The sequence below is a fragment of the Formica exsecta genome, unplaced genomic scaffold (genome assembly GCF_003651465.1).
Source record: "Formica exsecta isolate Colony F162 unplaced genomic scaffold, ASM365146v1 scaffold4, whole genome shotgun sequence".
NCBI lineage: Eukaryota > Metazoa > Arthropoda > Insecta > Hymenoptera > Formicidae > Formica > Formica exsecta.
The window spans coordinates 896,087-922,062 of NW_021851238.1; the positions used below are offsets into that span (position 1 = coordinate 896,087).

At 34.2% G+C, this 25,976-nt stretch overlaps 1 protein-coding gene and 1 pseudogene across 9 annotated transcripts; one reads left to right on the top strand and one right to left on the bottom strand.

Moving 5' to 3' along the window:
* Positions 1-313: 313 nt before the first annotated feature.
* Positions 314-16,118, top strand: LOC115240002 (protein daughterless-like). 9 transcript variants are annotated; one of them, XM_029814912.1, is made up of 11 exons: positions 314-466; positions 2,927-3,211; positions 4,047-4,205; positions 4,983-5,042; positions 5,676-5,828; positions 5,930-6,047; positions 7,393-7,543; positions 7,841-7,930; positions 10,290-10,435; positions 10,530-10,684; positions 10,789-16,118. In XM_029814912.1, exons 1-11 carry the CDS (start codon positions 443-445, stop codon positions 10,831-10,833), a joined length of 1,386 nt encoding a protein of 461 aa, XP_029670772.1. In that variant the 5' UTR covers positions 314-442; the 3' UTR covers positions 10,834-16,118. The 9 variants fall into 9 exon arrangements, with proteins under 9 accessions (XP_029670772.1, XP_029670774.1, XP_029670773.1 ...); XM_029814914.1 differs by having other exon boundaries at positions 7,844-7,930; XM_029814913.1 differs by lacking the exon at positions 7,841-7,930 and adding an exon at positions 9,272-9,361.
* A 1,363-nt stretch (positions 16,119-17,481) lies between these two features.
* Positions 17,482-23,568, bottom strand: LOC115239976 (annotated as a pseudogene).
* Positions 23,569-25,976: the final 2,408 nt, after the last annotated feature.

The window sequence follows — 25,976 nt, forward strand, 5'->3', positions numbered from 1 at the left end:
TGTTTTAATTGACCGGAATTTTACAAACATAATGAAGCGAATGCAATGCGTCGCTTTTATTTCTGACGAACGAAAAATTTGGTTAAACGTCACGCGACGATGTATTTTAAACTCGATTCGGACGCCCATTATTCGGCCACGTGCGCGATGAATTGACAAAAGCGACTTTTTCTGTTAAAAAGAGAAAAGAAATTTTCGAAAAGTCTACAATAATACTTATAATTGCGTATCATTTTGAATGCATCGTTTATTTAGATCTGGGATATTCGGACAAGCAACAATCGGATGACATATGATTGATTGAATCCGCGCCTATTTTTTTTTTTTCGCAGATGGCAATACCGCAGGAACCGGTCCTGGAGATCCGTGGACGGGTGGCGGTGGTGTTCAACCCCCATACAGTGGATATGCACCCCCTCACCTGGCGCAGCCAGCCTACCCAATGCACCTACCCCACGACCCCATGGTAAGTGATTTTTCTTCTATCTTTCTCTCTTTTATCTACCTGCTCCTTTTTCACCCTTTCTATCCCAACTACCTTCCAGTCGCGGTCGAACCCGAAGAAACGATCAATCACGCGTGACTCGGCTGCTAGTTCCTCCGAAGCCGTTGTCGTGAAAACGACGTCTCTGGAACTTCTTAATAGACACGAGGATATTTCTCCTCCCGGGATTCTCTCTGTCGTTGAACATGCGAGTCGGACGAGGAAGTCGACAGATTAAAACCTAAGCGAGCGACCTAATCTTGATGCTCCGAAAGATCGATGTGTCTCTCGAGCGGCGTGTTCTCCCCCGTCCCGAAAGTTATGAAGTTTGACGAAACCTTGAACGCATCATCGGCGTTGTGTCGGATAAAAATTTGATCGATGATAAAAAATTGATTCCGAACCCGGAAAACACGTACTCGGTAATTTTTCGCGAACTTGTTCGTATCGCGATTATAATGTCGCGGTCGCTGGATAATTAAGTTCGATTGGGAATCGCTGTTGCAAACTTTTATTCGATCAATGATGTATATCGATGGGGGATTGGAAAAAGGCAAAGGCAGTTATTTGAGATGCACTCATCGCGGACAAGATTTGGAATTTCGCTGCACAATCGGGAGAAAACATTCTTCGACAAATATACAAACTTTTCGGAGATTTATCGTTTCGTTTGATGGCTTTCCGCGGAACATGATAAGTTGCGATCAAGGAGCTCCGCGTGGAGATGAATGCACTAAATCTCGCCCGGGGATTCGCTCCCGAAGTGCGCTCCGAGGTCGTCTCGAGGACGAGCCGCGCGTCGCTTTTCGGTCGGTCGGCCATTACTCTCCGACTTAACGGCGTTGACTTTAATCCTCTTCATTTGACCGTGATCCGCCGTGACCAGCTGGCGGACTCTTTCTGGCCGTCTTATTTCGGACCACCCGGTTGACTGTCGCGTGCTCGCGACAGGAGAGAGACGCGTACTTTCTCTCTCTCTCTCTCTCTCTCTCTCTCATCGTCATTTCGCTACGGTTGAGAGACACTGTTGACAGTGCTCCGCGTACCCCGGAGTAACGTCAAATGACTCACTGGCGTCTATATATAGACCTTCGACCCTCCCGCTACTCCGTGTTTCTAGTCAAGTGCAGCCTTCGTTTGATTTACGCCGTTCATGGTTACCACGAAATCCTCCTCTTCGTGGCACCTCGTACCACGTCTCTCGGCGGCCTCTTTCTCTTTGAGACAACGAGAGGAGGTTTCTGCTCCCGGCGTGTGACGTCGCGTTTGCGAGATACCTTCGATGAGAATCGTTAATAGCTGCAAACGGCGCGGCGTTATTTTATTTTTACTAAACATTATTCTGGAATATCTGTGAGATACATGTATATTGTATATATAATGGATTCTTGTATAAACTTCCGGCGCACTCGAATCATAAAGCCCGCTTAAACTTTAACGACCGTAAGACAAGCCATTTTATTATCTTTCGCGTAGCTACAGTGAGGTCTTTCGATCTGCGTGATATGACAAGAAACGTCGTAAAGAAGTTGTACGATTTAGGATTAACGCGTCCAAGGAGAAGAAGATGGAGTCAAGAGCTTCACCGTAAGATTTCTTTCGTTTACCAAGAGTTAAACATTTACGATCCTAGTTTAATGACCCATCTTCCGAGAATGCGCCGTCCGCGTCCATCGAAGAAGAATCCCTCTGCTGATGTCTCTAGTTTTTTTCTCGTCCATCGACACGATCCGAAATCCCGCATTCATCGCTGCTTCTTTACAAAACATCGCGCTGATTAAAAGACGATGTTTACAGACTCTTCTAGTAGGCATTTCGTAGGCCACTCTAATTTGTTGATAAATACATTAGAACGGTGGCTTAAAATTAGACTTTTATGAACGAGTTTTCAGTAGGTGCGAGAGAGCGCTATTCGTAGCGCTTGGCGTATCCAATATCAAAGCTGACCAGAGTGATCCATTATGATTAGAGAAAGAAAGAAGAAGAAAGATAGAGAGAGAGAGACGGACGTGTTTAAAGAAATCGTACAAATTACAAATCATCGAGAGTCGCATGCTACAGATATCTTTATCGTTTGTAGCTACACGAGAGATAAATCAAACTCGGTTTCGCGCGTTCGCTCTCAGAGTTGGCATTCCCTTTGAAATCCTCTCATCGGAAATCTCCTAACATCTTACAAAATCTTTCCAACGATAAAACGAAGATAAAGACTTAGATATAATAACATTGTTGCGTGAAGCAAATCGACAGTCGGTATATCGTAGTCTTTATATCGTTGTCGTGTTTCACAAGTCCTCAAGTTTCCACGACGAAGACAGAGATACTGAACACGCAAATTCGACAATTAATTACCGAAGACGTAAGCATGTATGTTCACCAAAACACGTGACCCACTTCGCCGCAAGAACCAAGCTTGGAACCATTTGCGCTCGGCGGTTTCAGGCATACTCGGCGATGTCGCCGAACGGTGAATCTGCAGCGCCGATCATGGGCTCGGCGGTGACCAGTGCGGCTTCCCTGCCGCCAATGTCGACATTCCGGGGTAGCGCCGCGGTTGCGGCGAACAGCGGCACAGGGGCGCCGTCCCCGGCATCGTTGCAATATAGCCATAGTCCTGGTGCACCGACGACCGCGCCTTCCGCGCCCAACGCTGCGCCCACGACGAACCAGCAATCTACCACGGACGACACCCTCGGCAAGACCCTCGCATCAGTCGTAAGCAACCGAGTACGTGTTGTCGAGAATCTTATATTAATGAATATTTAAAGGCCCAGTCTATACTCTAGCAATTGATCTCTTATTTGACGTTACATATGTTTTTATTGATGTTGAAACAATTAAGATATTTAGCTTTTTTTTTGTTTGGTACGAGCACATAGTGTGTTAAAAAATGCGCGGTTCGACGGTGTGACATGCTGCTTCTCGTGTTTTTGTCTGAAATGAAGAAGCTCGGTCTAGTTTTATTCCGTAAGATATTTTTGGGTTACTAAACCTAATTTTATTAGAAAAAATTGAAGAATAATAGCAGTGTTATATCTTATAAAACTAGATATTTTAATTTTGTTGATATTTTTTTCATTTGTTGGAGATTAGAAAAATATTAAAAATTAAATTTTTTAATTCTTATTAGGTTTAGTAAAACTAGACCGAAGTTTTTTATTTTAAACAATTACGAAGAGCAGCATGTTACACAGCCATTTTTGAACACGCTACACATAGAGGCTTGTATCGAACAAAAAGAAAAAAAAAGCTAAATATCCAAGATTTAAAAATACTGACGTACTGTTTAAACACCATATGTAAGACGCCAAAAAATCAATTTATAATATCCTTTGTACAAAATTCCTAAAAATCATCAATTGTACATACTGCTAGAGTAGACTAGGCCCTTAATAAAAATGAGAAAAAAAGACAATGCTCTAGATGAAACCAATACTTAATCTCGGTAATTTAGACGTTGAAGCATGCATTGCAATCAATAATTTAACACTCAATGTGATGTTTATTGTATGGAGAATTTGGACTTGATAATGTTATACATGAGCTGCGACGATTTTCGCAGATTTTTCCCACGGACCAATCAGTATCCAGTTATAGCAGTAATCCATCTACGCCCGTCAGTTCGCCGCCACCTTTAACCAGCTCGGCACCAGGCTGGGCATCTGGAGCCGCGCCAGTGTCTCCGCATTTTACAGCGGATCCAAATCGTGGTATTCACATGGTACGTATCGAAGTTACTATCTGAATTTTTCTACTAATTACGAAGAATCTTACAAGCAGACAGTCGCAGGATCTTTGCAACGTTATTCCCTTTCGTGTTATTTAAATTTTTCTAATTTCTCTATCACTTTTGTAAGACACACGGGCATATATTGATATATAATTATAATGATATCGTTGAATGGTTCCTGAGACACGCGTATATTTACGCTGCGTCAAGTTTGGTCGCTTTAGAAACACGCAATTCACTTTACACGAATGCTCGAATATCAATCACTTCTTTCCCAATAATATTTCGCGATATATGTATATATATATACACTAATGCGATACGTCGATAGTATACACATCTAAACGACACGCATAATTTTTATTTTTTTTCTGGGGAGGAGGGAGAGAAGATCAAGCGGGAATCATATTACGAATGAATACAAAAGAATTGAGGCTGCATTATTTTCTTATCACGTTACACTTTCAAATATATTTGTATAAAGAATTACAATTGCTCTTGGCACATAATCATTTTAGCACTAAAGTCGCACAAATAGCATGATTGCGTCGCACCGAGAAATCATCGTTTGTGTGCTTTCCTCACGAGCGGCTATCTATATATTTATATCCCCCCCACCCACCGCCGTATATAAAAGAATTATTAAGTTTATCGTGTTCATTTGACATATTTTTGTTCATTCCATCCTGTTTGTTGTGAACGTTGTGTTGACTTGGTTGTTCTTTTTTTTTTTTTGGTTTTGTTGTTGCGTTGGTGTTGTGTGTGAAGCCGGCGCCTGAACAGCAGAGGCTAGACGATGCCATCGGCTTCCTTCGCGACCATGCCGAGGTGAGGATTGCCGAATTTCAGTTTTTTTCCTCTTCTTCATTTGCTCATTTTTTTTCCATATTTTTTTACGCATGTTGTCTTTACGCCGTGACCCCGCGAGACGAACGCTAAAACGTGTCCATTGCACTTTTTGCTGATTACGCTTTCGGATAATTATGATTATATATTGTGATAAAGTCTTTATTGTACACAATTTATAATCATAGCTTGAACTTTTATTAACACATTCGCGTTTCGATATAAATAATCGACATTAAATAAACCGCGTTAGACTTTCTAATCGCAGTTTAATCGCGCGATCGAGCTGACTTTTTTTTTATTACTCTTGTATCTCTGCCTTTTTTCCGATGTCTATTTCTTTGTGATTAGCGCAACTAATTATCTTTCTATCGTGGAACAGTCAGAAAATGTAATAAAAGATTTCAATTCCGATTTTTACTTTCTTTTTCTTTTTTTTTCTCTTTTTTTTTTTTACTTGTGTGGAACTTTTCTAATATCAACTTTATGTAAATTTAATGAGAAGATAAGCGCGTCTGTAATTTTCCGCTATAGTATTCTCAAATAATTTTTATAATGAATGAGACACAATCTTGAACTACTGACGCGTAATCGAGTCGAATTTTCGGTATTTTGTTGGTACAGGGGACACGGATGGAGGAACGGCTAGACGATGCCATAAACGTTCTGAGGAATCACGCCGAGAGTCAAGTGGGCCTTCACCTCGGCCCGGTTGGTCCACACGGCGGGATATACTCGCATACCTCACCACCGCAGCTGGACCATCTGGTAAGAATTTTGGATAATTGCCGTAAAATGAATATCGAAATAAGTTCCTTTTTTTCCCTTACCCGCTCTTGCTGCAATACACAATGTATGCTATTTTTCAGACGAGTCCACATCCTGCGGTAACGGTAACGCAACCTCAGGGTTCCTACCCCGGTCTTACGCCCACGCCCGATACAGATGGTTCCATTAAAATAGAAAGGTTACCTGTGACGAATGCCAGTAAGTTGACCCTGAAGTGACATTCAAATGCAAATTATGATATAATTTACGACATGGAAAAAAGCCGACTTGTCTTACTTCTTGTCTATTCAAACCATATCTATTGACATATATGTTAGGATGGAGTGGTTCAAGAATTTTCGTAAAAACAAAAAAAGAATTAATAAATCGAATAATTATGGCGCGTTGTGCAACTTTAGTCACATGCCATTCTACTTTCGCGCCATCGCATCATCGAGCGGTCACTTTTCCCATGAGTACACTGCGAGGGAGAAGAAAAAGAGAAGGAGCTCCCAGGTGTTCTGCAACGGAGTCGCGCGGCCGAATAAGGAAATATTAGATAAATCACGCGAAGTCTTTGCTGTCCGGCGGTCGTGCTTACATTATTCCCGCGAGTACGTTCGGTTATCTAGCTCTTCGTTTCTCTTTCCGCCTCGCCGGCTCTGTCTCTTTCAATTTCTTACCATTAGAGCTATTATGTCGACGGGGAGAACATTTGGAATCCTTTTACTACGGATTAGGAGATCTCCTGTTCCGAAGGAACGCAAAACATTCATGCGGACTTGGAAACTATTTATGCGCTTTGTATACGTGGGAATAAATAATTTCTGTGAAAATTATTCTATTGAGAATTGAATAATCCTTGAATAAAATCTTTTGCACAAAAAAATACGTTATATTATGCAAATATTTTTAATGTTTCGTTTATAGTTCAGTAGTTTCGGTGCACTACTGTTAAATAAAATCGTGATCGCATATTTTTGCATACAATTGTACGTCTGATTTCCGCCGCGATTATCTCACGGAAACTTTTTTTTAAAGAGACACACTCACGGCATATACATAATGCGACTTAATACTCTCCCGGCGAATTGTCAGGCAAGAGAGCGTTTAAGAAGATCGGCTAAATTAGAGTTGAGCGAAATCTCGCAAAGTGCGCTTCCTGCTCCTAATTGGATACTTCACGGTTTCGTGACTAAGGCCTGCTGCTTAAAGCTCAGTGAGAATCAAAGATCATGATCGCCGTTTTCGGCGAAGGTCGGCCGCATTTGTTCTTTCTCTTTTTCCGGGTAACCTGACATTTTTCCTCAGTTGCATCAGATAATACGCGAATAAAATTGCTGTCGAATAATATGCCTTGAAACTTCTTGAAACATGTTTCACTTTTAATCACTCTTTTAGACATATGAAAAAAATACTTTTTGTTTTAAACGAAATGGACTGATGGGTATTTCATTTTGGTTTTTTTCTATTTCGTAAATTATATATATATATATATATATATATATAATATAACAATGCAATTGTCTCGTGAAAACTATGCGGCAGTATTAATAATGAACAGAATACATCTCCTTAGAAAAGAGAAAAGATCCGCCCGACAGTAGTGGTGGTGAGACGAAGCCATCGAGCAGCGAACTTGCAGCAGGTGTAATCGGGGCTGCTACAGTGAATTCGACGTCGCAGGGAAAAGGGACGAAGAGATCACGTAGATAGTAAGTATTTGGAAAAATTTTTGAGACATTAACTACAAAAAATCCCTTCGTCAAAGAATAGATATAAGGAGCGACAGTGATAAAAATTGAAAGAAACTGCAGCTACTCGCGATATACATGAATATATGTTGTTTCATTCGAAAAATCTCAAGACGTGTAAAACGTGTTTGATATATATTAATTCGAAACTTTATTTGAAGAACGATATCTCTTGTAATTAGATGACTCGGAAATGCTTATACATTCGACTTTTCAAAATTTGCTCTTAAACTAACTTGCTGTGTCTTTGAATAACCGTTGTTCGAGCGCTGACGAAGACTGCGACGATCCTGGTACTAAAGCAGTGCGCGAGAAAGAACGTCGCCAGGCCAACAACGTGCGTGAAAGGTTAGTGAACACACGCAGTACGCACTTCGTTGCATCTTGATATACAAAAACAATTCCAGTCTTTTCCGTTCTTCTCGTTCCCGTATTCCGATATACGTATATGTCGCTTACAATATGAGCGATACGTGTGTATATCTCTACCGCCGTATGTAAAGATACGAAACTCCACTGTATATTCTCTCGGAGAGAATCCCTCTACATAGTCGTATGCATGCCTAAACGAGATGTTATTTATGATAAGCAATAAACTATGAGATGTAATAAATTTAATGATTCACAAATGATGGAAAACATGTGGCATGTTTACGGCTTTGTTATGATACCAAGGGTCCTGCAATCCGAAGCTTCCTTCATATCCGTTGCACTGTACATAAGGCCCGTATTCAGGCGTGAAAATTAAAATGTTTCTGGTTAGAAGGACAGAAATGAGATGAGACAAGATGAAATCTGTTAACAGCTCTCTCGTGCGTACCTACAAATCAGTCTCATTTTAATTCAGCTGCGATTCGGTCCCTAGGCATGCTATTTTTCGTTTAGAACCGCACTTATTTTGCATCATTGAACGTTGCATCAAGAATTGCTCAGTTGTATAGATTTTTTTCCCAATTATCGCATTTTCCTTATTTTTATTATATCTTTTTCAAATAAAAGAATATGTCATATTTGTAGACTGATAAATCACTTATATGTTGATCATACTTGTATTACTTAAATTTTTGAATATTATTATAATCGTCATATTTTTTAAAAATAAAAATTGATTACATTGAGACAATTTTTCTCAATTGCGTATAATTAAACATCTATTTTAACGTTAATAATATGTCTTCGATTATGTTATTCGGCTGTTTTATTTTTTTATTAATTTGTCATTACACCCTTCAAATTCTGTAATCCTATATAATACTGTCAATTATAGATGTCGTATACATTCTGAATTTTCTAGGTAACAACATCAAAATAGAAGATCTGCATTTTTCGATCCACAATCATTGTCCTTTGATTGACATGATTATTCGTCATGGATTGTTTGTTCTGTGCAAAGAATACGGGCCTTTAAACTCGTACCTATACTTACTATCCACGATTTCAAAATTGTGAGACCATCTGCGTGTGTTCATTATCATATCGCTTGTATATTACAAAAAAATATATGAAATCCGCTCGAACAACAACTAGATAATTAGGTATCAGCAAATCGAAAGCAAATTTTGTCGTAAATTGCGACTATGTGTCATTCACATTAGTAATTCAATTACTGTCAAATTTAAATGATATAGGCTAGAGAGTAAGTTATGAAGTAAACCAGGTGATTAATCGCGTATTGTTATTGCGCAACTGTTGTTCGAGCGCCGAGGACGAGGATGATGATCCCGACATGAAGGCACAAAGAGAGAAAGAGAGGCGACAAGCAAATAACGCTAGGGAAAGGTAAGATCAATGATATGCGCAGTGGATGTAAAAAATAGATTTTAGTTGGTCCATAACAATGTGATCAATTCTGGTATAAGTCAATAATAACAACGGCCCGTATTCTACGCATACGTGACATAACAATACAACATGAATTCTAAAATTCTGATGACGAAAATAAATGACATGTTTTTCTTTGTATTATTTTATGAGATCGGCATGTTTATACATATACACAGGGTGGCTCACATAATTAACAATTTAATATCTCAAGAACTACATGATCAATATTATTCGTTCTAGACTTTTTCGAATTTTTTATAGATCCCAGGAGACCTTTAAACTTTATGCCAAGATTGATCTCCCCCTCTGATCTCCCTAAAGAGTAAAGCGAGAAGCAACTCCAAAATTTCAAAAGAGTGCCTATGTTAAAAATCAATAATTCCCATAATCTACATTATAGAAAACAAACAATTTTTGTCTAATCTTGACATAGATTTAAAGGTTCCTGAGATCTATGAAAATGGAGAACAGAACAATTAAAATTGATAGCGCAGTTTTTGAGATATTAAACTGTTAACAGTTATGTGGACTACCCTATGTGTGAATGTGTGTGTATAATTTCTATGTCACACATGCTTATATAATTGTATTTTTGTAACCAAAAATTATAATAAATATATGATATTTTGTTTGTACAATTATATTTCTTCAAAATTTGAGTTGCACTAGACTAACATTTTCTATTGTATATGTGATAAGAATATTTCTTGAAAGCTTAATGTGCATAATGAGTGTGTAAGTACACATGGTGTAAAAAAGATGTAACATTATTAAATAATATAAAATTATTCTATTCTCCAACACATTTAAAAAAAGAAAAATAAATATTTTTAAGAGAGTAATTTAAACATTGCAAATGTCTAAATTTTATCTCTCACAATAGGATACGTATCAGGGATATCAACGAAGCTCTAAAAGAACTTGGCAGAATGTGTATGACGCATCTGAAGACGGACAAACCTCAAACGAAACTTGGTATTCTCAACATGGCTGTTGAAGTTATAATGACACTCGAACAACAAGTCAGAGGTACGTGTGTGAACTTGCATGCTTATTGTTAATTGTTGTATTATATTAATATGTATTAACATTCATGTATTTAATGTATTTTTTCTTTGTTCAGAACGGAACCTTAACCCGAAAGCTGCGTGCTTAAAAAGAAGAGAGGAGGAAAAAGCCGAGGATGGCCCTAAGTTACCAGGCCATCTTGCAGCGCACATAGCACATCCGCATTCTCATCCACATGCACACTCCCAACCACCCTTCCCCACATTACCTGTAAGATTTTGTTAAAGCACAATTCATTATATATGTACATAAAGATGTATAATGAAATATTTTACTTAAATATATATATATACATATATATATCTTTGTTTCAGGGTCCACAACCTTCCCTTCAGCACAATCCACCACAACCGCAGTAGCAGCGGCTTAGTGGCGGTATCATTCTGTGTTAAGGGGTAGATACATCTTAAAATCGATAACAAATTTACGAATATGACTTGCATATCTACATAGAAATTTTTTCTGCTCTCATATAAGTTGTAGGAGTGTGCAAAAAATTATGAATATTATTGTGCTGCATTGGCGGAAAAAATAAAAGAAGAGGAGAATATAAAAAAATTGTTCCACCCTCTATCATTTGGTTTTAATATCTTTATTACTGTATTAATGTATTAATATATTATATATTTTAATATTATTACAATTGTTACTATTATAATTATTTGCATAAAATCTGAATCGCGCTTTGAAATCATGATCTATCTATTCATTTTACAATATGTGTTTCAGTATTACTGCAAAAGCGGTACATAAGAATAGCCATAATTTTTTTGTAGCACTTCTCCAATATGCAGTTAATAAGAAAAGTTGTATGCTCACATAAGCATAGTGCAAGTAGTTTTAAGAGGCATCTACCCCCTCAAGGCGGCTTCAAATTATTTTTATAAATAGCGGAAAGAAAAAAAAACACAAAGGAATATGGTTCCTCTCTTTCGAGATATATAATGTGTAGTACGATCGAAGTTTTATTAACGGTCGGACTTCGCTGCTGACTCATGTTAAATTGCCCATTTTTGTGTATACACTACCGTTTACGTTATAACGCGCAATAGGTAGGAAGAGAACTCGAGTTGGCTGAAAACAGAGTCACTGACTAAAGATAAAGATAAAGGCAACATATTTTCGGTTCGATTACAGAAATTAGATATACTTTACTTATCTAAATTGACGAAATCGGCCAATTCCGATGATTGAAAGCCTTTTGCAAGATTTATTCATTTTTCATTGAATATAGCTTGTTATACCGGTGTAAATAACATAGATTATGTTGCCTTTATATTGATCATTAGACGTTGGCAATACTGTATATAGAGACTATTGTTTACGAGCGTTCAAAATATGAATGTTGAAGATGCTAGCGGTTCGTTCACGCTCGCGAAAAACGCCATCCTGCAACTGACTCGCGGTGTGATAAGAAAATCACATTCCGATACTTGCAGCTTCTTTCTTGACACATACAATTTTATTGAAAACAAAGAAAACGAGTTTTTTTTTCATTTATGTTATTGAATTAAAAAAACTTGCTTTTAAGCTAAAAAAATATATATTACTGAATCATAATTTAACATATATGATACTATATATAAACTATGTAAAAACATATATGTTATATTTATGGATTTGAAATATATCAATATTTTGGTTGGAAATATTGTCCAATTTGATAAAAAAGCTGCAATTTTCAAATAATAACGAATATTTCTTGTGACATCGCGTTACGTAAAATACTCTAACTTTTAAAATCAATACTATTATTATCTGAAAAAATATGAAAAGGAAGATGGCTGCAAAGATACCTTACTTAACAAAGTTATCACATATATTTATTTTATTATTTTTCAAGCGTTTTATGGCTAGAATTTGATCATGTATGCCATTTAAGTGCCATTTAGAACTCTCTTGATTTTAACATCAAGCTGGATATTATTAAAACATTCAATTATAGTTTATATTAAATATAATTTATATATCCCTGCTATTACATGCAGATTATTTTTAACCGGTAAGCCATTTTAATTTTTTTGGATTGTATAAAATATTTCTATAGTAACTGTAGGAAAAAATAGCGTGAACGATCCGTATCCAAAACCGAAAGCGTACTTTATAAGGAATAACACTATAAGAGATAACATTCGCGCATTTCAATGAATAATTTGTTTTATTTTACTTTGATGATCGTTCGGATGATCTTTAATTTAAGAATAATGGAGGATTTTTAATTTAAGAAGCCATTTTAGAACATCCTTGAATTATATATTAATCAATTTTACTAATTATATATCTTTTTTATCTGTATTTTGACACAAAAAGATATAAATTAAAATGGAATAGATTGTTTTAATACAGCAAAAAAAAAATGAGAAAAAAGATTGGGCAGTTAAAACATGCACAAAAGGAAGCTCTAAGAAAATCAAAATTATTCAAATAGTACGCTTTGTTTTCATAGCAATTTGTTATGATGAGTGCGTTGCAATATATCATTAGCAAGAATTGGGATACATTTATATATTAGACGTGTGTATTGCGAAAAATATCACAATGCTTGATGCGAAATGCATCCTTTTCGTGACATATAATAACATATGTTCAAAGGATGTACTTTGCAATTACATTACACAATGCTTTTCATTATCGATGTTGCTGGAGATAAAAAATTTTACAATGGCATTCACTGGTTTTGGTATATTGTCGATTCACTCTGAACCTCTTTGGGCCTTCGGGGTGTTCCTCTTCCTGCGCTATCTTTGCCATTGATCATTTGGGCAAAATTTCTGTACTTATATGTACGCGATAAAGTGGAATATAGATGAAACAAATGGAATAAATAAGCTTCGTAAGACGTGCTTAAGATCGTTACGAACACAATTCAACTCGCACAAGTATGAGAAGAGACAAACCAACCCCAATCATAATCATGATTAATTATTATTAATTATTATTATTATTATTTTATCAGTTAATTACCGCCAATGAGATCTTTCGTGAAGGAAAAAAACGACACATTTTTGTTTTTGAACAAAAATATAGCTCAAACGTATCTGTACCCAGTTGCCATGTATTTTAATTTATATTTAAATTCTTAAATAAATTTTATTGAAAAAATGAAAAACCCAACAAAAAAGCATTGAGTGTCCGTGTTTACTTCGCCTCTTTTCTGCTCTACTTTCTTTTTCCCTTTCTGTTGGTCTATTGAGAATATTCTCTTGCACAATGTACACGTATAGCTATATTTTTCTTCAAAAGTATGAAAGTGTTTCAAAGTTTAAGAATGGAAAATTATACAAATATTATATGATTCTGTTCGGGTTCTGTGACAAACCTTTTTCTTTATGTCATTCGAGAGCTAAATTCATATCAAAACAAACATATGTCAAACACATATCATGTATATTTATTGTAGTTATTGTACAAAATATTGTCTCTTGATTAATCTTTAAATGTCATATTTTTAAATGATCATTTAAATTAATTTTTAAGTGGTCTTTTCTTTATCGTTTTCGTATGACCATGTTCTTCTGAATTACATAATTTAATCATAACAAATTGTTTACAAAATTATATAATGCTTATGAAATTATATGATTATCTTAAGCGATAATATGCTGTGTATGCGGAATTTTGTTCAAGATCAAGCTTGTATAAGTTGGTTTTCCTTTCCTGCATATAGGTATCTATACAGGACTTTCAATTTTAATAACAATTAAATGTTTGTCTCATTCACATGAGATATGACGTGCTGAAAAATTTGTATGAAGTACTCTGCAGTTAAACGTACACAAATGTGGAAATGTAAAATAAAAATCATTCTATGATTGTAAATCAAATGCAATTATTCAGAGATGGCTAAGAAATACTATTAATACTCTAACGTAATATTTGATACAATATTGACATTGTAGATATATTTTTATTTTCTGATGTTTTCAAATCAATCAATGATAGCAGACAAGAGAATTAATAAGATTGTTCCAATATTGATTTTTATAAGCTGTAAGCTCGTTTAAATATTTTCTAGGAAGTACTTATTGTAAAATTACTTTTGTTCTCGATCAGGATCTATAGACTAGGAAATCTGATCGGCAAGAACTCGCACAACCTCGCTCCACGTTTAATTAATAATCATTAATCATGCTCCGTTGCTTCGGTGCGACATTTTATAATTATAAAATCATACTTAATAAAAAGAGAGAGAGAGAGAAAGAACGAAAAAAAAACGTAACGATTGTACATTGCGATAAACTGCAGAAAAAGCCGCTCACAAACACTAATAAAATACACGATCACACACTTGTATTCGCGAAGGTAATCATGTAAAATAATAACGACAATAAATAGCTCGTAAGCCAGTCTAAGCTAGACACTTGTCGATAGTCGTAGATAGTCAAAGTGAAGCTGAAGAGCGAAGACACCGTCTATACGGGGGGGATTTGAAGTCCAAATCATCGGCCATAAAGGCTCCTTCACACAGACCTTTGTACATGAAACGAAATAATTATGCTCTTAATAATGGCGTTATTTTCGAATAAGTACATATCGAGGATATCAAGGGGCACCGCATTTTCGTTTGATATAACGAGTTGGTTGATAAATTCCGATAAGAAATCAATTTATAATTATTGTTAAGCGTAAATAACAATGAGAAAACGTAAGGAATTATTTGTTGCAGTCTAATTGTGTAAGGATTCAGTTTTATTGGTATAATTGCGAATCGATAATTATCATATCATGTAAGGTGTAACTATATTAGATATATAATATTGTATAATATGTAATAAAAAGGATTAATGCGTAAGAGTGGGTTGTAGACAGTTTGTGTGAATGGGCCTGAAGGATATTGAAACCGATTTCTTCGACCCTACATGCGATTAAAAAGAATGCGACTATTAATATTAACGAAGTACGAGATGAATATATAAATATATAAACTCTTCTCTTAACAAAAGAGAGAAAGAGAATAAGCGAGAGAGCGCGAGAGAGGGAGAGAAAGAAAGAATGTGAGAGAGTGAATAAATGTATCGATTGAGAAAGAAAAAAGATATGTAATTATATCATTAGTATATATAATATTACTATCACACTAATATAATAAATGTGCCATTTTTTCCATAATCGCAGTGTCGCCTAACGTGGATCCTTGGCGATCCGTCAAACTTTTTCTTTTTTGTTTCTCTTTTTAATACATCATTCTGATATATGCTATTTGCCATCATTTATTTTTTTTTCTTTCTCACTCGTTATTTTATTTGTATATTGTATTCTCAGTATTTTAGACAATATTTACATTACGTTTTACGTTTTGCTCCTATGATACGTTTCGGTTTAAGTTTAATTATACTTCATTATACACAGAACTTTACGATTAGCTACATTATGCACAGTATGTAGATACTTTTAGACATTAACGAGTACAGCACGATTTGTACTTGCTCATCGTCTCTAACTGATGACGAATACATTTTATGAACTATTGCAGTACAGATATGAACATTTGTAGAGTCCACATACTTTGGACTTTATATTTCTCGTACCTCATGTTATACAAGACAAGATCAACGCGTTACAATTTTCATACGCTACATATGATCATTTCTTTACGAAGAGGGAATAAAAACGCAAACGGAAATAAACTTATTAATTTAATCTACGAGATTGTGCCTAACGACAATATATTATTCTTTCCAATTTCATTATCATGTAATTCATCGTTGCGTGCGATGTGGGTAATTTCATCGATGGTAAAAAGCTAATTTTAATATGACCATTTCTCAACTCTCACTTTGCATATGCGCGGTCTTGTATATTACTATTACAAAATTATTTACACGACCGCAATATTAGCGGTCTTCTATCTAAAACCGTTCTCGACCTAATGCTGCGAAGATGAATGATTAAGAAACTCTATTGCGAATTCTATCTAGTGGTTTTTGACCGACGTTCCGCGTATTTACATGCATGACCTATATGTAACTCGCAGAATACGCGTTGCTGTTTTATCGTTCTTAACTTTGTTTTTACTAGATATGGAAAATTATAATGTTTCGTAATTTTATTTAATCAAAAATGATCGCGTTTAAAAAAGAATATGAATTTATCGTATGAAAAATTTTTGAGATAGTTATTATAGAATTGATATTTAATATGAATTACTAAATCATTACAAAAATATTCATGTATAATGTATCAGTCATTTATATTGGATCGCAACTATACAATAATTATAGTTTTTTAAATGTTTCTATTTTTAGAACCTCGTTTCATAAAACATGTTTACTTGGACATTTTTTTATTTGATTGCATTTATACATTTTATCATACATTAAAGTAAAGTATATATACATGATTTATGCTTGATAACAACTAGAAGCAATGCGCATATAAATCTATTTGTTTTATTTTAATATATGATATTAATAAATCAAAACAAAATACGTGATTGTGATTCGCGAAATTTTCGCATAATCATACGCAATTGCAAATAGAAATAGAACAATAGAGAGAGCATATTTATAAATCATTGAATGCCAGCAAAAACGTTTTTTTAGACCAATGTATTATCTAATTCTTGAAAATAATTTACAATTTGATAAGATATATGCTATTATTTTTGTGTGCAATTGATAAATATCTGTATTAATTTTAAAAACATTATTAACGTAGAACTCGAAGATTGTTATAAATTTTATATATATATATATATATAAATTGTTACATAAAAATACTGTGCGCTTGTATAAATACTTACGTCTACATCGGCGGTTAACGTTTCTATTAGCTTAGCTTTGGCCTCTTCCCCAATGTAAATCTTCATGCCCTCCTTAACGAAATCATTATCCTTATAAGTAGGAAGGTCCTTTTCCTTCTCCTTATCGGACGCTTCTCGATCCACTGTCGATCCTTTTAGGTCGAACTTTTTGTGCGTTGTCAAGTGATTCGAAAACACATTCCTTATGGCGACTACGTAATGCTCGACGCCATCAACGGTCAATCGGTACATTCCCAGACGGCATTCATGTTAAATTTAACACGTATGTGAAGGTATTATCGTCCATGTGACGTTTGCAATATAGTTACCGTATTATAATTTAATTTTTGTATTAATTCTATTTTATCCAGTATATTTGGCGATGATTAGATCAAGTTAGAAAAAGAGCGATCCAATTGTAAGCATTACTTTTACTTCCTGCTCCACGTAAGTTGCATAAGATTTCATTATAATCGACGTCTCGATTCTCTATTTGTTAGAAACTTTAAATCTTAATGGAAAATTGATTACGAAAAATCATAGATAAATATTATGTTGTCACAGCCATATTGAAATTCCTGTTTCTAATGGTTAACATATTTTCCCAACACATTTTTGCAGAATGATGTCATGTTTTATAACAACATTCTTTATCAATGATTCCTGTACGGAAGCGAGGCGTTGCTTACAGAAATCAAAGAAACCGCCGCACTCTTTCACGAGGAGCTGCTAATTTTTGTCTTAATAATACGGATATTCATCATAATTTTGACAATTTTTTTTTTATTGTCATGTAAACTATAATCCGAATGATCACGAACCAGCCGAATAATATGGCAACGTCAATCCAAAACATGGGCTTGAACATATCTAACTCTTTTAGTATCATTGATGGTATCCGAAAATGGCAATATTCTATGTGGCTCGGACAATGTATCTTTTCTCGATGAAAGCCGTAAATCGCTTGCATCAAGCCTTCGAAAGAGTATCTTATGAAGTTCATATAGCTAATATAGTAAAGGATCACCGGCATATGATTGAACAAGATCAGAAAGCCAGATAGACACAACATTGCGCAAACGATAAAAGCTCCTAAGAACGTGCCATTAATGGGATTGAAAATTGCACCCAGACCCAATCCTATGCCCTCCGAGACGAGACTCGTCAACAATAAGATGAGTAGAAACATGAAGAACCGATGCCATTCCATAGGTTGGCTGGTTAACACGTAAGAGATGCTCGAGTAAATGAGGCTGATTAATATCTGCAACAGCAGGGTGGTCATCAGGACTGCTATGTAGTAAGTCTTCAGTTTGTACCAATTGTTGAAGCGCTCCTTCCTCAGGATGGCTATCTCCAAAGGAAACTTCAGCACGGCTGGTATCAAAGTAGTGTACACATTGTACATAATGCTTAGCATCAGGAAACCAAAATTGCTTAAGGTCTTGCTGCTGTCGTCGCCGGTGTGTTCAAATAGCAAGCCCAACAGAATAGACACGAAGAAGAGGATGATTATTTTGAGGTAAATCATTGTCCAATCTCGGTACATTAACAACATGGAACGACGTACGAGTATCATGAATTTTGTAATCTCGGAGGGAGGTTTTATCGTTGAAAGTACCTGTACGTTCCGCTCGTCGAAGGACGCTTCTTTGATCATGTATTGTTTTAAAGGTGTCAAGACTCTTTGACAATGATGTTTGGCCATCGTAATCAGCTGGTTATCGTAATTCCCATATTCCCCGTTGACTACATCTAGCATGTAATCCGCAGGATTGTGATATTTGGGACATTGAAAGCCCTGTCGGGCGAAATAGCTTACTGTATTGGCGGGCGTACCGGCGTACATACAATGACCATCGACTATCAGGTAGATATGATCAAACATATCATAAATCATGGCACTGGGCTGATGGATGGTGCAGATGATCGTTCTGCCATTTTTCGCTAGACTTTGCAACGCGGAGACGCACTGAAAGGACGCCAACGAGTCCAGGCCGGTGGTAGGCTCGTCCAGGAACATTATCGGCGGATTATCGATCAGTTCTAGAGCAATGCTAAGCCTTTTCTTCTGTCCTCCACTGAGCCGGTTGATCACTGTGTCCTTTGTTTTTGTTAGATTTAGTCTCCTCAGGATATTCTCGGTCAGCATATGCCTGAACTTATGCGTCACATTACCAATTTTCAGATAGGCCGCTATCATCATGCTCTCCTGGACAGTGAACAGATCGTACAGATAGTCCGTCTGCTGAATGTAGCACGAGTCCTTTTTGTATTTGTTCCAATTTTGTATACCCTTGTTGCCGATATAGTTGATCTCTCCCGTTAATCGTCCCTGCTGGAATCCATTCAGAATGTTGAGTAGTGTAGACTTGCCGGCACCGGACGTTCCCATGATGGCAGTCAATTCCCCGGCTTTGAAGATTCCGTCCAGGCCCTTTAAAATCTGTTTCTTTTGTCTGCGATATCCGATTTGGACCTCGTACGACAGATCCTTGAATTGGATGTCGATCATCTGGGTCTTCAGTGAGACAGGTTTATATTGCAACATGGTTTATCGGTTTGATTGACCTACTGAGAAAATCTTCCGTTTGTCCGTCTCTTTATTTGCCACACGATATCCTTGTTTCCACCAATCCACGCTTATCGGCGCAGGGGATACCGCAAAAAACTTCGTCTATCTGATTTACGAAGACAAATTGTGTACATGTAATATACATATACGTTGTATATACGCGATAATGGGTCTGCGATGCGATTGCTTTGTTGTATTTACAATTGAATTGATGTCAGTCCCAGTTTCGAAATGTTTTGGCGTCGTATTTGATAATCGTGGATACGATAACGCAGTATAATTATAATTATAATTATAAAAGTTTTCTCTGGATTTTTCCACGCTTCTCTCATAAACATAAAATATTTCGCAATCTATACAATATCACCGTCACCACTCTATACAGATACATACACGAATCTCTGATAATTTATTTTTTCTGATAATATGTTGCTTAGTAATGCAATTTCTCATATAATATTTATTTTATTCAACACTTACAAAGTATATTATACACTTTGCATATCGTGCATGTTATATCTCGTATCATTCGCTCTTACAACATTCTTAATGGAGTTTAGCTGCTCTCTTGCAAATGGCTTGTGATTCCATGAGCAATATTTTTTCAACAGTTTCCGTGATCTTTAGTAATTGCTATTTCAATCGTATTCTGCAATTTCCTCTTTGCTTATCTGCAATACAATAATATTATATTATTATGTTTACATTTACATTTCAAAGAATGAAAATTCTCGCCACATTGTTTGATGACACTCAACAACATCGCAACAAGAATGATTAAATACATCGTTATATGTGGCTGATAATTTATTAAATATGTTTTATGTAATAACCAAAAATTTATTTGTCGAAAGTTAATATTATAGCTAAATGAAATATGCATTATTAAATTAGAATCATATATCATATTACATATTATTAAATGAAATAGTATTTGTTAAATTTCTAGAGAATATTAAGATGTCTAAAGACATTTTCAAAATTTCTAAGAAGATGATAAGACGTTTTCAAAATATCTTTGATATGTCTTTTAGATATACGTGTTGTCTGAGTTATTGAAATGAAATCTGTCTGATTTATCCGGATCTTATTTTGATTTATAATATATTTATTCTATCGTGATCACGCACATACACAATCTGATCTTGATGTGTGTGTGTGTGTGTGTGTGTGTGTGTGTGTGTGTGTGTGTATTGCATTTTCCTCTACAATCATAATCTCTAATCTCATCGTATTATTCTCATTGTCAATAATTTTTTGCACGCGAATTTTATCTCTCAAGAAAACATTGTAATCATTATTTAGCAGACATAACATATATATGTTATCTTCTTTTTTGCGTTTTGGAATATACGTTGTTATTTAAGTTCAAGTACAAATTATCGCGAGTTGAGATATTATTAATTTTCTCTAAAATAATCATTATTGCTTATCATTGACGATAATAGTAGCGGCGCAATGCATTACGTTTTTTACATAATAATAATTTACTGTAATGAAGTTGAGTTAAAATCGCCGACACTATATAAAATTGTAGAACATCATCTATATGAAACTTGGAATGAAATATTTCAACACGTTAGGAAAATATAAATTTTTTTAAAAATTATTTATGCATGTGCATTGTGCAATGTGTTGGAAAAAAATTGGAATGTACATTGTAGATGTGAATTTAAAATTATAAAAGACTCTAAATTCGGAGCCATTAGAAAAAGAAATATTTTTATGTTTAATTTTAGGATATTTTTAACTTATAAATCTAATTTATTAGCGTTCTTGCGAAAAGTGACGTTTTATTAAATAATTTAAATTCCAACTGTTTGCAAATCTGATAAACTGATAATCTTTTTATTGATGTCGCTGATAATTATCAGTTTATTAATATTCAAAGACAATATTTTAAAATTTTGATCACTTATCTCTTTAATCTATTTTTTTCTCTCATTAATGAAATAAAATATTTATTTTTCTCGAGTAAGTGCAATTCTCTGAAAAATATTAACAAAATGCTCAAAAAATGATCATACATATTGAAAAGATACAATTTTGAATATTTTGCTGAATCGCTGAGAAATATTTTTTTGCATAAATAAATTTAATAAAATTGTCATCTGTCTTTTATACCCGTAGAAATGTTCAAGATAAAATATTAATAATTTACCGATCCTCTAAGAATGCTTCTTTGTTTCTCAATGTCGAATATGCGTTTTAGTCCTTCACAAGTACGCTGACCCTTTTCCTTTTCGCAAGGTCGACGAGTTTCCTACTTGCAAATAACCTTTCGGACTGTTGAACCTTTGGGATGTTAATTTATTCACGCGAGAATTAATTTGCTCGAAACGATTACATTTTTTAAGTATGTTCAACAATATAGTATTTTACCGTATTATTTCTTTCCTTTTCTCTTTGTTTGTATGATGAATGTTTGTTACATAGTAAGTTATAATTTTATATGACAGACAGCAATAATAACAAAATAGAAGAAATATAAGAGAGAGAAAAAAAATGTGCTAAAGAATAAGTGTTATTGAATAATGGAACAAATCAAATGTAGATCAATTAGAGAACTATAGATCAACTAAATCTTGGATAATAATCTAGATTTAGACCTAATAATAATGTTGAAAAAGTTTATTTTTATATAATGACTCATTTAAAAAAAAGAAAAATTTACGCAGATAATGGTAGCTAATACTGGTTCAATTAAATTGACAAAAATAAAAAGGAGGAAAAATAATCGCTGTTGTATAGACACACATCTCGGCGAAAACAAAATAATCTTATTGAACTTTGAACGACATATTTTGACTGTTTAATCTGACAATAAACAATTTATCGAGTTTTTTGTACATAAAAATTGTTTTATGTAATGTGTAAATATGAATAATGTGTAAATATGAAATGTAAATATGATTAAACATTCGCGAATAATAACTACTTAATTTTAACACACCAACATAAATTACTACTGATATATGTTAAATTAATGTGTATATACATAAAAAGATGTTTAATATCTGAATATATTGTCATTATTAATTTAAACGGGAAAAAATCACTTTAGTATATAAAAGTAAATATAGTAATCGATAAATTACACATAAAAAAGATACTATAACAAAGAGTAATGAAAACAGGAAAAAATGTATCTTAAAAATGATAACGATATAAGATTTGTTTGAAGGAATTGAATCGAATATTTACAAGTTTTTTAAAATGATACACATGATTGTTGTATAAAATCGATTTAAATTATGTACAAATTTATATGGAAAACAAATTGCGTGTTTCTGCTTTTTTTCTCATTTAACTCACTTTTTTGTTTTTCGGTTCATGTTATTTTTGCGATTTCGATTTATCTATATTAACTGACAAGCGTCACACACTTACCGTACAATGAAGATTCCATCGATGGCCTGCCGATATATTCCTACCATTCGCTGTTGAGAATTTTGGTAAACTTGGAGAACTTAAAATCGGGAACTGTTACGTGCAATTGGTCAGTACACCTGGCCAAACACTTGGGTAACCAACCAATAACGCAAATTAAGCAAATAACAAAAAGAGACTGCCGGTTATAATCAAAATGCGTAATTAAAATTCCAAAAGAAGACGCCTCTTACGAAACGCGGTGTCGACTGATTCTAATCCGGCGTACGAACGAGCGATTAATTAATACGCTTGTATTAGATCTGTCGGAGCGTGTTGTGTGTCTCGAGTGTTGGTGGCAAAGTGGCTGAATACTTCACATTGCATTCGTCCATCGGCAACGTTCTCCCTCCGATGCGAACATAGTAATCCTTCTCCTTTGAGATATTCGCTTTTTTCTTCCGCGAATATCTATAGTGCCGGTTGCATGACAAAACTTGTGAAACCTGTTCTAAGCGTTGCCTCGTGGTCCTATTCTGCGAATACATCTTATGGACAATGCACTTTCGTTGTCCCTGAACTAAAAATTTGACGTCAATAAAGTTAATTATTTTTTCACGCAACTTCTTAATTTTTATATTAAACATTTCTTTCACGTCTGTGTGTAATTTCGTGATAAAAAAAGCAAGGATATTATATAAATCATAAATAATCATAAATAATCATAAATATTATATTTAAAATAAATGTGTTTACATATATTAATTGATCATGAGTAACGTAAGAAATAAGGCAATCGCGGAAATAATGAAGGAGAGCCAGTTTTCAAGAATATAGAACGCCCATTAGCAGCACATGATTACATACATAAAAATGTACATACTTAAAAGACTACAAGGACTGTGATTTATAAATAAATTAACTAGCAATATTGTGGCAGTGTATTATATAGGATCTTTATAACATGTAGGACCAACTTCAGCGGCGGATGGTGAACCAAAAACAATGAAAAAGTTCATATAAATAATATACAATGTACAATTGTGTATACAATTTATCATAATTATTTAACATAATTATTATTAGAATTTTCTGCAATATCTGCACATTATCAAGGCTTATTAATCACGTTTTAGTTGAATTTTACAAGCGTAAAATATCTGTTTTCCCAGAGTAATTGACACTGCCTAATTTATAATCAATCATTATTTGATAATAACATTATTGTTACGGTAACAATTTTTTAATATCAAATTTTGTCAAATTTTTTTGTAATTTTATTTACGTCATTACTATGTAAGTACAGTAATTTTTCGAATATATTAAATGTATATTTTAATGCATGATTTCGTTAATTATATATATTTGTTTTGCAATATTAATAGTATGCTATTAACATATCCTTGAAAAATGAAGCGTATAAGAAACTAGTCATGTATTTCACAACGATAATATCATTACTGGAATACAGATTAACAATAAATGTGTGTGGAAGTTTTACGTAATATCGAAGTGCCTTCGAAAATTACAGCTTGCGCGTGTTTTTACAAAGACGCAATAAAAAATGATATTTTATTTTATTCGCAGTTGCAAGATCAAAGCTTCTATCTTGTAACTTTGTTATATCAAATTATCACATTATGACATTAAAAGCGAAAAATTATGCAAACTTTTTCCTTGCGGAATCTTTACGAAATTTTTAAAAATAAATTATTCGAAATACAATATATTTGATAAATAGATATCGAAATAAATTAATTTTTTCATATATCGTAATCCGTTTAATAATACAGATTAGTAAATATATTAAAAACTCCATTTTTTACATTGTTTCATATTAAATGTATGCACAATTTAATATGCACGTATTTACATATTCAAAGAAAATAGACCTTATGACAAATGATCAAAATTTACAACTATTTATTAATCGAACCAAAAATAAAAATTAGCTTGTTCCAATGTATTATGTAAAAAAGAATTTACACGTGTTCAACTCTGACATTATATGATTCAATATGATGTAAAGTACAATGAGATTTCGGAATTTTAATAGCTATTTTGATTTGGAATTCAACATGCTATATAAATAGTAAAATGTTAAACAACATTATAACTATGTATGACATATGCGTTTTTATATATCATTGTATGCAGATATACAGATACGATTATTACTAGACGATAAACTAATTTGCATATTATGATCGAATGGGGAAAGGAAGGAAACGGGCAAAAATGATATAGGATTATTTAATCAGTGCAACTATACGCAACTTTTTTTATTTATCCATTAAGTATTTACGATATCAGCAACTTATTAAAGATCGAATTTTTTCTCTGAATGATATTATGTCTATAATTATCTCACCTCTAACCGATAATCAAACGCAAGTAACGACTACCAATGGTAAAAATCAAACTACGACTAACAATGTCTTCTGTGCAATGGAATGTATTTTTAGTAAAATTATTTTCAATTATGACATTTGATAAATCCCTAATCTTTAGATTGAAGTTTCCAGAGGGTAGCGGATCTCCATTCTGGAAGATCTCCAAAATAAATAGTAAGCGTGTCACTTTTATATTTTATTTCAAGCGAAATTTATTTTAGAAACGAATTTTAAGTGAAATAATAGTTTCCAAAAACATTTAAAATCAAATTCCGATAGTTATGATTTTGTCATAAGATATGTTGCTCTTCTTTATCTTATCACTTCCTTGCAACTATGACGACGAACGATAAGGACAATGATGTTGCATTGTTTTAATTATTTCCGTATTAATGAATTATATGACATAAGCAAAAATATTTT